Here is a 13,705-nt window from a genome sequence, read left to right as displayed (position 1 = left end):
AGCCTCACAGGGCTGGCCAGGATTCACCCGTTTCCTATGTAGGAGAGGCCTGGTGATCGCTTCCAGCTGCTAAAGTGCACCTCGCCTTCCTGCCGAGCGCCTGGGTGTGCTTCGAGGAAGCTGGGAAATGAGCGCCCCGCACACCCAGGAGACCGAGGGCTGCAGGCAGCACAATGGGAGGATGGGCTTGTCCAGAAACAGCCCCGAGCTGGGGGAAAGCTCAGGGCTCACCTCTCAGCTGCCTCGTGCCACCGCCTCGCCACCGCCTCTGCTGCAGCGAGTGGTGAGTGTCCCGTCACTGCCCTGGCCACCATGGGGGGGCAAGCAGGTCTGGGGCAGTGGGATGGAGCCCCTAAAAATGAGCTGCTGATGAAGCTGCCTCTGACCCTGGGACTTGCTGTCATCCCAGGGGCCTTTCTGATGGGCAGGACTTAGGAAATGGCCGGGTCAGTGCACTGGCGGTGGGGCGTTGGACAGTGAAGCCCCTGCTCCCCAAAGCCCTGCTAGGCTGCATCCTTTCCAGCACGTTAATTTGGAGCAGGGCTCAGTTTGGAAACTGATCTCCCAGCTTCCCCCACTTGCTGCACTTTGGATCTCATCCTGGAGTGGCTTTGGAGAGCTCGGACTCGGGAGAGCCTGGATTCCTTTCAGATGAAACCAAATCAAACGTGCTCCAGGAATGCACCTAACGCTCTCCAAGCGCTTGTGGGCGTCCAGTTTATGGGCTCGGATTAGGACCAAGAAGCTGGGAAAACCCTTTGTGATGTGTATCTCTATCTAGGTGTAGATGGATAGCACAGACGTGGCCCTGGGCTGTGCTGACCCTTGCAGCCAGCACAGTGCTGGTGCAGGCACGCAGGAGCCTGGATCCGTCCAGAGGAACACAACCTCCTTCTTTCCATGACACAGCCTCTGGAGCCCCTTGGGGAAAAGGGGTTTCCTCCGTGAAGGCAGCGCAGGAGCAGCACCTGCACGGCGCCCTTCCCTGTCCCCAGCCCCCGGTGCAGCAGACACGTTTGGCAGAGGCATCCGGTGAACTGTTCCACTGTTCCACCCCTGCGAGGTACGCCTTGAGCCGAGGGAATGAAAAGTTAAAGGGAAAAGCAGCGTCGCTCCTGATGACTTAAGGCGAGCCCCGCAGCCCCGTCTGCGCTGGAGCAGGGGCTGGAGCGGTGCGGGCGCCGCTAGATGGCAATTGCCGCTCGCAGATCCGCGGGGCCCGGCAGGCAGGATGGGGGCTGAGCAGGACACTCGGCACCGGGACAGATGCTCCTGGGGCTGCTTTTATGAATGAAGGCCGCCCCCGGCCCACCCGGCACCCGGCTCCACCCTGCGCGCCCAGCTCGGCGCGCTGCGGCCGGTGCGGGGTGCGCCCGCAGCTCCCTGCCCGTGGTGTCCTCCGGGCTGCTCGGTGAGTAACGAGGGAACTTTTTAATTGCTCGTACGCTTGGCAGGGCCGGCTGGAATATTCGGCATTGTTTCTCCCTCCCGGTGGGACGAAACAGTGCTGCCATTTCCAGCTCAGAGCGGCTCCGGTGCGGAGCGGACAGCCGGAGCAGGCTTGACCCTGTGTAAATGAGCGCTCCTCTGGGCTTAACGTGGGCTTGGGGCACTTCATGTCTTTGTGCAGCGCGGCTTTGGAGCGATTAATCTTCTGCCAACTCCAAAACCGAGAGCAGAGATTGTTCTGCCGCTCGGCTTGCCATAGCTTGCATTGAAAAAGTTTTTGGTGATGATATTTGTGGGCTCTTATCTGTTAACGCCTTAACTTGGTCCCGGGAGTTATTTGGACCGCAAAGCTTTTATTTGGACCGTAAAGCTCTTGTTTGTACTGTCAAGCTCTCAATCTCCAAAGTGATTTTTGGGGGGCTGTTTCATCTGGATGCTGCTGGCAGGTTTCTCCAAGGGGCTGCTCCTGTCTGGGGAACTCTCTGCCAGCCAGAGACAGCTTTGTTGGATCCCCCCACCCCCAAATGAAAATCGATCGCTTGCCTTCAGGCAGCTGTGACAGCCTTGCAGAGGAGAAATGCCTCGCTTCGGGCCATCGGATGGAGCAGGCAGGGAGGGAGCAGAGCTGGAGGGACAGTGACGGAGTGGTGGGGGAGGTTTAGCCCCTGCCCTGTTGCCTCCCAGGGTCTCAGGACAGGGCTGGGGCTGGCCAAGGAGCTGGGTGCTGCGGTGCAGAGGTCTGGTGACACTCGGTTTGAGGATGGTGAGGAGAAGGCTAAACAGTTATGGACAGACACAAATAGCAAAGCACTCGATTGACTTAAATGAAAGCAGAGGGTAATTTCTTCCTGTCCTTGAAACAAGACCTCCACAAACGGTGCAAACTGTGACAGCGCGCAGTGCCCTGTCCGGGGGAAATGATGCTTGTAATGAGCTGGCTTCGTTAGCCCAGCTGTGAGGCTGGAGGGCAGCGTGAGATCCAGGAACCCAGCGCCTTTTGGATGCAGCCTCGTGCCCACAGGAGGAGGGGAAAGTGCTGTGGGAGAAGTGCCTGTAGGAAACCAAATCCATCCAGAAAAACAACGCACTGAGAGCGGTGCAGGGACCGTTGGGAAGGGACTGATGGCACAGTGTGACTGAGACGTGTGCTGCCTGCTCCATCCGCTCCCAGCGGAGCCACTGCCGTCCCCGCAGCACCCTGCAGGCAGTGCCCGGGCAGTTGAGGACAGGACAGCACCGTTGTAATGCCCCGACTGCTGCAGTGCCCAGCGTGCCGAAATCCACAGCTTGCAGTATGCTCATTGCTGGAGAGCATGAACATCTCCTGCAGAGCTGAGGGCACTGAACATCCCCAAAAAACTAACAAACCCCCCTATGGTTTATCAGCCAGCGATGGCGAGGTCAATTTGAAAACACAGATATCACTGCTATAAGAAAATACGGGAAGCACTCATCCCTAATCTAATCTCGCCGAATTCCACGAGGACGCAAGGCAGGGCTCATGCACTCACTCTGCTTTGCTGGTCAGGATTTGGACAGGAAACCCCCCAGGGCGTGTAGGGGCTGTGCCCACCCGGGGTGGCCGCAGCAGAAGGTGCTGCTAACGATGCTCTGGGCAGCCCCCAGCCCCCCGGCCACGGGGGCTGGCAGCCCTTATCGCAGGCGCGTGGTGCTGGCTTCCCCGCCGCCTGCTGCGCTCCTCTGACACCCGCTCGGGGACTGTTTACAGCACGGACAAGGATTTATTGTAAACTGTGGCTGCCGAGCGCTCGGGGCTGCCTCTTCCTCCGTGTTTGCTCTATTCCCACTGCGGCTGGGATTACAGCAAGGGGAGTCCCTGAGGGCGCGAGGTCTCACAGGCTCCTGCAGCTGCAGAAGGCGGCTGAAAGCCAGCACCACAGAGGTGTTGGGATGCACCGGCCGAAAAAACAGCCGGGGTGGGGCTGGGGCTGGGGACTGAGCCCCCCACACACCACTTGTTGAGGAGCCTTGCCATGGTCTGCACAGGAGGGCCAGGGACTGAGGTGCTCTGCACCCCTAGAGAGCCATCACGCATTTGGGATATGCCCCAAACGTTTGGGAATACCCCAAAAGGCAGCTGTGACTATAGGGCATCAGCTTGCAGCTGGCCACTGGGGCATGGTGGCACACAGGAGCCTACCCTGAGCCCTGGCTGCCACCAACCCTGACCTCCACGAGCACCTTCACTGCTCCCTGGTGTGGGCACCACGGGATGGGCACACTCATGGATGTGCCATCGCCACGCTCGGTGACCCCGTGCAATCCTGGCACAGCCCCGGCAGAGTCGTGCCTGCGGTATGGGCACTGCCAAACCCGGACTGGCACGGACCGGCACGGCTGCTGCAACACTCGTGGGTCCTGGGAGCCTGCCCAGGATGTGGTTTCCCTCAGACAATGCGGTTCGCAGGCACATGTCCGCGTGGGGTTATTGTTCTCGTCCAGCTCGCTGGCAGGCTGCCGCTTATTGTGTGCGGAAGCAACTTCGCTGCTCCCACCAGCGGGCTAAGGTTTATTTCCCTGTTTTCCAGGAGGAGATCACTGATGTAAGCTCATTTGGCCAGCGTGAGGAAAAAAAAAAAAAAAAAAAGAAAAAGAAAAAGAAAAGAAATAGACTTTCAGTTTCAATCTGCCCATTGTCAGCGGGGAGAAGTACTGGTCTTCCCACGCTGCCCCCGCTCAGAGCTGCGAGTGCCCTGGGCCACATGCAAAACTGCGGCCCTTCACTTGGCATCCCTCCTCCTCCTCCTCCTCATCCTCGCTGGGACGCAGGCAGCAGCGCGCTGGAGCCAAGGGCAGACCCTGGGGGCTGCGAAGGGGCCCGAGGCTGGCAGGGCAGAGCCTCGCAGCTGGAACTACCCAGCAGCTGCAACCGAGAGGCTCTGAGATGAAGCAGGCGGCCACGCAGGCTGCCTCCAGCCTCATTAAAATACTTTCTCTGGCCGAGCCCCCCACGCCTGCTCAACCTCTTCCAATTAGCACAGGAGGGCAGGGAGCGGGCCTGCTTTTGATGAAAAGAAAACAATTTTTCAGCTGCCCGGTGCTGGGAGGCAGGGTGACAGCCCCGTCGCTCCGAGGAGTGACCGAGGAGCAGGTGCTTGGTGGGCAGCTCCTGCCTCAGCCCCGGCTTTGGAGCTGGGGGGACGCGGAGCAGCTCCCGGCGAGGCGCTGAGCATCCCTGCCCGAAGGGCTGAGCCGGTCAGGAAATAAAAAACAACCATGTGCTTCAGGGAGCAGGGAGGGGTGGGGGGCAGCTTCAGGGGTGCTGGAGAAGACCCCAGCCCAGCCCGGAGCACGGGGGCTCCCTGCCTGCGGAGCTGGCCAGCTGCCTCCCGGCCTCCTGCCCGCGGAGCCCCGCGCACATCTGAGCCCGTGCCTGGCTCAGGAAGCCGGGGAAGCGGCCCCGTGGCGGGGCAAGCTCCGTATCGGGTGTCGGGCCATGTGGTGGGCAAGTGACAAGTGTTGGGCTCGGCCCCGGGGTGTGGGCAGCACCCGGGAATGCGGCTGTGCCCCCTGGGGTCCTGAGGCTTGGGGGACCCAGCCCTGGGGGGGGCTCAGCCCCCTTCCCCAGCTTTTAGGGCTGCTGGCTGTGTGTGACCAGGGGATTTGTCTCACCCTGACATTTGCAGGCAGTGCCTCAGCGCCCCACTGCCACCCCAGCTCTGCTGTCGGGGGTCCCACTCCATCAGCACCCATCCCCTCCCCATGGAGGGCTCCACTCCCACCCCTGGGCTCCGGGGAAAGGCCGGGGGGGGGGCACACGGTGGCTTTGCCCCCCACAGAAGGGGACAAGGCTGACAGCTGCCGCTGCGTGACGGCACGGCTAGCAGGGCGCAGCAGCTGCCAGGGCATCCATCACACCCAGGGGGGGCTGCGCCGAGCCCTGCCACCCCTGGACGTGAGACGTGGCCTCGGTGACACGTCCTGGGGCACCGCCGAGCACCCAGAGCGCATCGTGGGGCCACGTGGAGCCGCGGGGAGGTGAAGGACGGGGGCACGGCACGGTAGCAGCCGTCCCATCCTCCTGCCCTTGCTGGCTGCCAGGTTTTGCCCCGTTTCTCAGCCCCCCCCCAGGCTCCCCCAGCTGCTGCTGGGGCCCCTCCGCAGCCCGGCTGGCCCCAGGCTGTAACTCAAGAAGGCGACGTCCTGAGCGCGGGGGCTCGGGATTAACAGCCAGACAATCGGGGTCTGTGGGGCTGGCACTTGGCAGGGGGTTGCTGCCGAGCTCTCCTCCGGCACGCTCCGTCCCTGGGGATGGAGCTGCTGCCGGGGCCCTTCCGCCCTGGAAATTTGCCTCTCTGGGGCATGGCTTTCACGAGCGAGCTGTATTTTCTGGAGGTTTCTGAGCACGCTGTAAGCTGGAGGGACTTTCCTCTTCCTGGCGTTGCTCCATCTCCTGCAAGACCTTCTGCAGGAGCCGGTCTCCGAAGGAAAAGCCCCCAAATCCCCCAGCACCCAGAGCGTGGGAGCCCCAGGAAGGCATTACCCTGCTGAAATTCCCCCGGCCCGGCAGCCTGCCCTCATCAGCAGCTCCCTCTCCAAGCCCCGATAAAAACAGTCCCAGCTCAGGACAGTTGATTATTTAAAGCTGTCGGCAGTGTTTAATTTAGCCCTGGATTCATCACCCGCAGCTTGTTTCCATCCGTGAGACACCCGCTCCCCCTCTCACAGTGTAAACTCTGCAGGGACCGGCTCCTCTCCTCCAGGAGAAATTTGGGGTGATGGGCTGGGGCTGCGCCCTCCCTGCCCTTTTCCACCCCCTTCGCAGCCGGGATGCTGCCGGTGGCACGAAGCCGCCGCTGGGTCTCGCGGTGCAGCGGACGAGGGACGTGCCACCCCCGTGTCCCCGCAGCCTGGGGCTGTCCCCGTGTCCCCAGGGAGGTGGCTGTGCCCTGGCTGCCACCTTCAGAGACTTTAGAGGCTGGCCTTTTCCCTGCTTCTCCAGCAACCCTGTGCGCGTTGGTAGAATAAACCCCTGCCAAATCCTGGGTGCAACCTCTGGATGAGCCCTGGGGTGGCAGGGGGGGGTTTGGGGGGCCCTGAGAGCCCCAAACCTCATCTGGAGGCACAGCCCAGTGCTGCTTCTTGTGGGACAGAGCGAGCAGGGCAGCTGGAGGTGCTCAGCTCCCGGTGGTGTGGTTGCTCCTGTGCAGACCTGCAGGAAGCCTCCAGCCCTTGCACCTGAAGCCTCCACACTTGTTTAAAACCCTTCCACCGTGGGACTCAAAAGAGCCGAAAGCACAGCAGGAGGGTGGGTTTCAGAGCTGCTGCAGTGCAGGACATGCACGAGCAGGGCTAGAAATGTCTCCTTGTCCTGACCTGGCAGCAGCCAGCCCTGCCACCCGCCCCTCCATGGCACACGGGGGGGCACCGAACGAGGCCATGAGGTCCTGGATGCACCCGGGGGGGCTTCCAGAAGCGTGCCTGGGTGCGGGGCAACTCCCGTGTCCCCCCCCATGGCTGCCCCCTGCATTTCCCCAATTTTCTCCCCTCTCAGCTGAAGGCAGCAGCTCCGCGGCGGCGCGATGGTGAGGACGGGGGCTCCCCATGGGCGCAGGCTGCCGCTGGCTGCCCTCCTGCTCTGCGCCCTGCTGCCACAGCCAGACACTGCCAGGGCCTGGAAGCAGCACGCCCCGCGCCTCCGTGTCACCTACAAAGGTAAGGGGAACGCGTCTCCGCGGGGGCCGGGCTGTGTTTTCCCAGCCTGGGCACGGGCAGGGTGATGGGGCCAGGAGAGGGACGTGGCCACGGTGGCACCACGGCTCCGATGTCCCCCAGCAGCCCCCCTGTGCCCCACCTGCCATTTCCCTGCCCTTCCCGCTGCATCCCTGCTGCCTGTAATTATTTTGTGAGGGCTTCAGGGCAGGCTCTGTTTGTGCCGAGGGCTTGGAGCAGGGTCCCGGACAGCCTGGGGATGGGGCGGGCTTGCCACGGAGGTGCCTCTGGGTGCCAGGGGACATCCCCGGAGCAGTGGTCCTGCTGGTGGCCCAGCTTGGGAGCAGGCGTCGGGGCCAGCTTTTGGTCCTTCCTTGGAGCCAGAGCTGGGAACGTGGAGGGCTCTGCCTTCAAAGCCCCGTGGCCAGACGTGCCAGCAGCCCTCCGGTCTTGGGCAGGGGCAGGAGAGGAAGCTCCCAGCATCAGGAGGGCTCGAGGACAATGGGAACGGCGGCAGGGGATGTGACTCAGGGACAGCAGCGGGCAGGTTCAAGGACACAGCGGCGCAAGGAGCTCTCAGGTTTAAAAAAAAACTTCAGAAAGAAAAAAAAAAAAAAAAAAGAAAATCGAAATCAAATGAAAGGACCTCGGAGAGCCCGCCTGCCTCACGTCAGGCCCCAGCAGGGGGGAGGCAGGGGGGCAGCGGGGGAAGACGCAAGCAGCCTGCGGGGAGGAAATGACAGCAGCCGAGGCTGTGGGAGCGGAGGAAGGATGGGGCACGGGGTGCGGGGCCGGGAGCGGTGCTGGTGGCTTCCCCCCGATGGGAAGGGGGTTTGGCCATGTGGGAGGCGGCTGTGGGGTCACTGTGGGACCTGCTGCACCCACCGGGGCTGGCACGGCTGGGGGGTGGCGAATGGGGCTTCTGCCGGGCTCTGGTCCCCTGACATTTGGCTGAATTTGGTGGCACAGGGTTTGGGTCACCGGCACCGAAGACGTCTCCGGTGCAGCTCTTATCAGCCTGTGGCAGCGAGGGGATGGAAACCCCTCAGAGGCTCAGAGCCCGGCTTCCCCCAGGCTGGGGGATGTCCTGTGGGGCCCGCTCTTCCTCGCGCCCCGTGCAGCCGGGTGGTGACCCCAGGAAGCCCCGGGTCACCCTGCTCGGAGGGTGCAGCTGAAAAGGTAGCGGGCGGGATGGGGCAGTCGCAGTGGTCTTGACAAGGAGAAAAACCCCCTGGCCTTGGGAGATACTGAGCACGAAGGAGAGGAGGTTTCTCACCCAGCATCTCAGCCACTGCGGGATGTGGGGGTGCCAGCCCCGTCCTCTCCTGAGGACCCAGCACCAATGGCAAGGGCAGGGAGGGGAATGCAGCTGCTGAGCCCGTTCACTTGGTGGGAAGCAGCCTGGAAATCCCTGCCCCAGGCCCAGGCAGGTACCGGTGCCTGCAGCATGCAGCCAGCATCTCCTTCCTCGCCATTTCCATCTCCCAGCCCCGCTTCCTCAGACAGAGCCGTGCCCGGGGCTCCAGCAGGGTCTCCCCTCGCTCAGCTCCCGGCAGTGGCTCGGGGCCGTGCAGGGAGGTGCAGCTCGCTGACGGGCTGCCCTTCCTCCCACCTCATGCTCCTCAGACCTGCTGAAATCCAACAGCTCCCGCCTGCTGCTGAGCTCAGGGGACGGGCTGGGTTTCCAGGCCCTCCTGCTGGATGAAGACAGGGCCTGGCTGATGGTGGGAGCCAAAAACCACATCTTCCTGCTGCATCTCGACCATCCCGGCAGAGAGCCCGAGAAGGTCAGTGCTGGGCAGGGGGTGCAGACGTGCTCCTGGGCCGGGCTGCCCGTTTTCTCCAGGGGCAGCTCTGCCACCCAGGGCCACGTCCCCTGAAATTGTCCCAAACATGTGCTGCTGCCCGCGCCTCGGGCGCTTCTGTCGCAGATCTTCTGGCCAGCCTCCAGGGAGCAGGTTGAACACTGCCGGCTGGCGGGGAAGGACGTGGAGGTGAGCAGGGCCGGGAGTCCCCAGCTCGGGGCTTTTTGTGCCTCGGCGCAGGCACTCAGCGCCCAGAGACCCCAAACCGCGGGGGGCTGCCTGCAAAGCGCGCCGGCTCGGGTCCTCCCTGCCAACAACCACCTCCTCCCCTTGGGCAGACCGAGTGCGCCAACTTCATCCGCCTGCTGCAGCCCTACAACAGCAGCCACGTGTTCGCCTGCGGGACGGGCTCCTACCAGCCCGTCTGCGCCTTCATCCAGCTGGGAGCCCGCGGCAAGGTGAGCGGCACCCGGTGAGCTACGGCCGTGCTGTGGAGGGACCCAGTCCCCTCGAGGCTCCCTCCTCCATCAGCTGGCGGAGCTGACGTCTCCCCTTGGGCTCTGGCAGGGCGCCCTGATGCGGCTGGTGACCCACTCCCTGCAGTCGGGGCGAGGACGGTGCCCCTACAGCCCCCAGCAGCCCTTCTCCGCGCTCCTTGTCGGTAAGGGCTGGGGGCGCAGGGAGCCGGGGCTCCTTGGGGACGCGGCATGCGGGGGGCTGCACCCCCAGCTCCTCCACGTGCCCCCCGCTGACCCCGCAGATGGGGAGCTGTATTCGGGCACCTCCAGCGACTTCATGGGCAGCAGCGCCGCCTTCTTCCGGACCTGGGTGCGTGGGGCCGAGCAGAGCTACATCCGCACGGAGCAGAACCAGGACCACTGGCTGCACGGTACGAGGGGGGCCGTGCTCGGCACGGTGCCCTGCTCTCACCTCCTCCCCTGTGGCACGGGCACGCCTGCACGGGGTGCTAGCACGCCGTCGCTTCCAGAGCCTGCGTTTGTGGGTGCCTTCGCCATCCCCGACACCTACAACCCGCACGATGACAAGGTCTACGTCTTCTTCCGAGAGACGGCGCTGGAGGCCGGGCAGTGGGACAGGCGGCACATCCATGCTAGGGTGGCCCGGGTCTGCAAGGTCAGTGGGCTCAGGCTGGGATCACACAGGGCAAGCTTTGCCCCCTTGCCGGACACACGGGGAGCGCTGCCTTGTGAAAAGCCACTGTCCCTCTGTTCGGGTTGGGCTGGGGGCTTCCAGGGGTCCCTTCCAACCTTAACCACCCCGTGCTGGTTTGGTGAGCAGGAGCCTGGTTCCCACCTCTGCCTGTGCTTTGCTGCATGGCAGTGAGAAAGCCCCAAGTCCCCTGCCCCACTCGGTGGCTCCCCAAGCACCTTCCCACCCCCGGGCACCCCACAGCGGGGCGAGGAGCAAGGCTGGGGCTGTCACTGCTGTCGCAGCTCGGGTGTCCCGCTGCGGGGACAGCCGTGGGGGTGTCTTGGCGGGGCTGGGCTGGGTGCAGCTCTCGTTGCCCGGCAGAACGACGTCGGAGGGAAGCGCAGCCTCATCAACCGCTGGAGCACGTTCCTCAAGGCCCGCCTGGTGTGCTCCATCCCGGGGCCGCAGGGCACCCAGACACACTTTGACCAGCTGGGTGAGTGGCAGCCTGCCCCAGCCACCCGGCTGGGAACCCCCCCCCCTGCACCTCTGGCTCCAGCTCCACCTCTCTCTTTGCAGAGGATGTTTTCCTCCTTCGCACCCGGGACCCTCAGAACCCCCTCATCTTCGGCCTCTTCACGGTGTCCAGGTGAGCCCGTGCCCAGGCGCGGGGCAGCCCAGCACCCCCAGCCCCTCTCCGCGGCTGCCTGCGGTGGAGCAGGGATGCTGACAGCCACCCCGCAGCGGTGTCTTCAGTGGCTCCGCCGTCTGCGTCTACTCCATGGCTGCCATCAGGGCGGCCTTCAGCGGCCCCTTCGCGCACAAGGAGGGCTTCGACTACCGCTGGGTGGAATACAAGGGACGCGTCCCCTACCCCCGGCCCGGCATGGTAAGGAGCTGGGAGGGCAGCTGAGGCAACACAAGGGGTCGGCCCGGCGGTGACCCAGCTCCTCGTGTCGCCTCAGTGCCCCAGCGAGACCTACGACCCCCTCCTGCGCTCCACCAAGGACTTCCCCGATGAGGTGATCAGCTTCGTGCGCTCCCACCAGCTGATGTGGGAGCCCGTGCAGCCGCAGGGCCGCCAGCCCGTCCTGGTGAGGGTCAACGTTCCCTACCGGCTCCGGCGGCTGCTGGTGCACCGGCTGGAGACGGAGAGCCGGCACTACGACGTGCTCTTCCTCGGCACGGGTAGGGCCTCAGCCCGGCTCTGGGGCCGGGGTCGTCAGAGGGTGGCTGGGTGGCAGGAGTGTCCCCCAGCCCCAGGGAGCCCGGCCCCACCAGCTCCTTCTCCCGCTGTGTTTGGCAGATGAGGGGAAGGTTCTGAAGGTGGGGCTGGCCAGCGGCACCGAGGTGATTAACCTGGAGGAGATCAGCATCTCTAAGGTACCGCAGAGAGCGGGTGCATGAGGAGGTGGGAGCAGGGACCCCGGCCCTCAGCCTCACTGGAACCCCTTCCTCTCTTCCAGACACCTTCTCCCATCCTGGACATGAAGCTGTCACCGAAGCGGGTGAGTCCTCCCTCACACTGGTACCTAAAGGGACGGGGTACTCGCTCCATCCTCAGCGTCCCTTGGCCCCAGGACTTGCACGTGTTGGGGTCCTGCTCCCACCAAGCAGCCTGCTGGTGCCTGGCTCTGTCCTGCTGTCCCCACACCTCCCGGCAGCCTCAGCCCGGCGCGGTGCTGAGCGCTGCCGTTCTGCTTGCCCGAGCAGCAGGAGCTGTTGGTGAGCAGCACCCAGGGGCTGCTCCAGCTCGCCCTGTACCGCTGCGAGCTCTACGGCAAAACCTGCACGGACTGCTGCCTGGCCAGGGACCCCTACTGCACCTGGGATGGCAAGACCTGTGCCCCGCACCAGCTGACAGAGAAGAGGTGAGCACCCGCTGGGGCCACCCCGCTCAGGGGCAGCCTGCAGACGGTGGCGGGTGCCTCCACTTGGTGCCACCGTGGTCCTGTCCACCCTCCCACAGGCGTGCCCGGTGCCAGGACGTGCTGAAGCCCGATGTGCTCAGCCAGTGCCAGGATACAGCAGAAGGTGAGCACCAGCCCCAGGGTGATGCTGGGATGAGCGGGCAGCAGGGCACTGGGGAAGCCCCCGGCACCCTCTGTCATCACCCCTGCACCGGGTGCCACGCGCTGACCCTGTCCCGTCCCCGTGCAGGGACAGCGGTGGCCACAGAGAAGCTGGTTTTTGGTGTGGAGAAGAACTCCACCTTCCTGGAGTGCCTGGCACGCTCCCCACAGACGACGATCCGGTGGCTGGCATGGCGCGGCGAGGGGTCGGGGCTGAGCGAGGTGCGGGGAGGGCAGGGAGGGGGCGCGGGGCGGCTTGGGGACGGTGACCTGAATCTTCCCGTGCACCAGATCAGGACCGGCGGCCACTTTGCGGTGCTGGAGCAGGGGCTGCTGATCCGCCAGCTGGGCAGGGAGGATGCCGGCACCTATGAGTGCCAGGCCGTGGAGCGCTCCTTCTCCCGGCCCCTCACCCGCTACAGCCTCCGCGTCATCCAGCACGAAGCGATGGAGGTGCCGCCGTACCGACGCAGCAAGGGGGTCGAGGGCCCCCGGACAGACCCGCGAGCCTTGGGGGCACCGGGCACCAGCCTCGACACCTACTGCAATGCCCTGTGGCACCAGGAAAGGCAGCGGCAGAAGGCCTGGCACCAGAAGTGGCAGCACCGCTCCCCGGAGAGCAAGAGCGGCCGCGTGCGCAGGCAGCCCCAGGCGCTGTAGGGGCGAGCCGGGGCCGCCTGCTCTCTCTCTTGGTCCTTCTCGCAGGCGGGTGCCAGCTTCGGGACTGCTCCATGCGTCCAACCGCAGGAACTGTGACTACCTCAAGCCACGCCGGGCCCCTCCGCTTCTGCGCACACCCCAGGGTGCACGACGGGGTGAGGGCGCGCGGCCTGGACCAGCTCTCCCAGACACGAAGCCTCGGGCGCCCTGCAGAGTATTTATTCTCCTCGGTTTTCTCCAGCCCTTAGGGGTGATGGTTATTAGCAGCAGTGATGAAGATGGTGGGGGGGAATGGAAACAAACCATTCTGTACCTGGCCACGGTCACAGGTCCCCGGACCCGGTGTCATCCCCAGCGCCTGCGCCCAGCCCCACCCACCCCAGCCCAGGCTGCTTTTACAAATTCCAGACAGAGAAACAGGCAGTTATACCAACTTACAATTTATTATTTTTTAAAAAAATGACATGAAACACAAGTAAAAATAAATACATCATATAAACAACAAATTGTTCAAAGTCTCTGCTCTGGGAGATCAGGCAAGCACGTCCCGTTCGACAGAGAGAAGAGGGAAGCACATGGTCATGCGTGGGGCACCGACCCACCCACCCTGCTAGAGATACTCCTCTTGCCAACCACAAAAAGACCGTCCACAAACTAAGGCGGTAGTAAAAAAAAAAAAAAAGAAAAGAAAAAAAGAAAAAAAAAGCCATAATAGTAACAACCCCAAAACAACAGAAAAAAAAAAAAAAAAAAATGAGACTCATCGATGGATTCATTCAGGCTCCCCCCGCAGGCGCGGATCTGCCGGAGGCTCCAGGATGCCACTGCCGTGGGAGCCGCGGCTGTCGCCCCGTGGAAGGGGCCGTGTTCTCCCCTCGAGTCGCAAGGAGCCCT

At 63.8% G+C, this 13,705-nt stretch overlaps 1 protein-coding gene across 3 annotated transcripts; it reads left to right on the top strand.

Annotated features, from left to right (window-relative positions):
- Nucleotides 1-982: 982 nt before the first annotated feature.
- Nucleotides 983-13,251, top strand: LOC311442330 (semaphorin-3D-like). 3 transcript variants are annotated; one of them, XM_084531429.1, is made up of 18 exons: nucleotides 983-1,063; nucleotides 6,965-7,125; nucleotides 8,749-8,909; nucleotides 9,054-9,116; nucleotides 9,266-9,385; nucleotides 9,495-9,588; nucleotides 9,688-9,816; nucleotides 9,916-10,061; nucleotides 10,461-10,575; nucleotides 10,659-10,728; nucleotides 10,824-10,968; nucleotides 11,045-11,267; nucleotides 11,386-11,462; nucleotides 11,546-11,587; nucleotides 11,793-11,950; nucleotides 12,049-12,113; nucleotides 12,240-12,373; nucleotides 12,443-13,251. In XM_084531429.1, exons 2-18 carry the CDS (start codon nucleotides 6,993-6,995, stop codon nucleotides 12,809-12,811), a joined length of 2,244 nt encoding a protein of 747 aa, XP_084387555.1. In that variant the 5' UTR covers nucleotides 983-1,063; nucleotides 6,965-6,992; the 3' UTR covers nucleotides 12,812-13,251. The 3 variants fall into 3 exon arrangements, with proteins under 3 accessions (XP_084387555.1, XP_084387556.1, XP_084387554.1); XM_084531430.1 differs by lacking the exon at nucleotides 983-1,063 and adding an exon at nucleotides 1,120-1,411 and having other exon boundaries at nucleotides 12,448-12,672; XM_084531428.1 differs by lacking the exon at nucleotides 983-1,063 and adding an exon at nucleotides 1,123-1,411.
- Nucleotides 13,252-13,705: the final 454 nt, after the last annotated feature.

Source organism: Aythya ferina (genome assembly GCF_964211825.1).
Source record: "Aythya ferina genome assembly, chromosome: 10".
In the NCBI taxonomy this organism is placed as follows: domain Eukaryota; kingdom Metazoa; phylum Chordata; class Aves; order Anseriformes; family Anatidae; genus Aythya; species Aythya ferina.
Note: the sequence above shows the minus strand (reverse complement) of the source record. Positions and strands in the feature narration are given on the sequence as shown.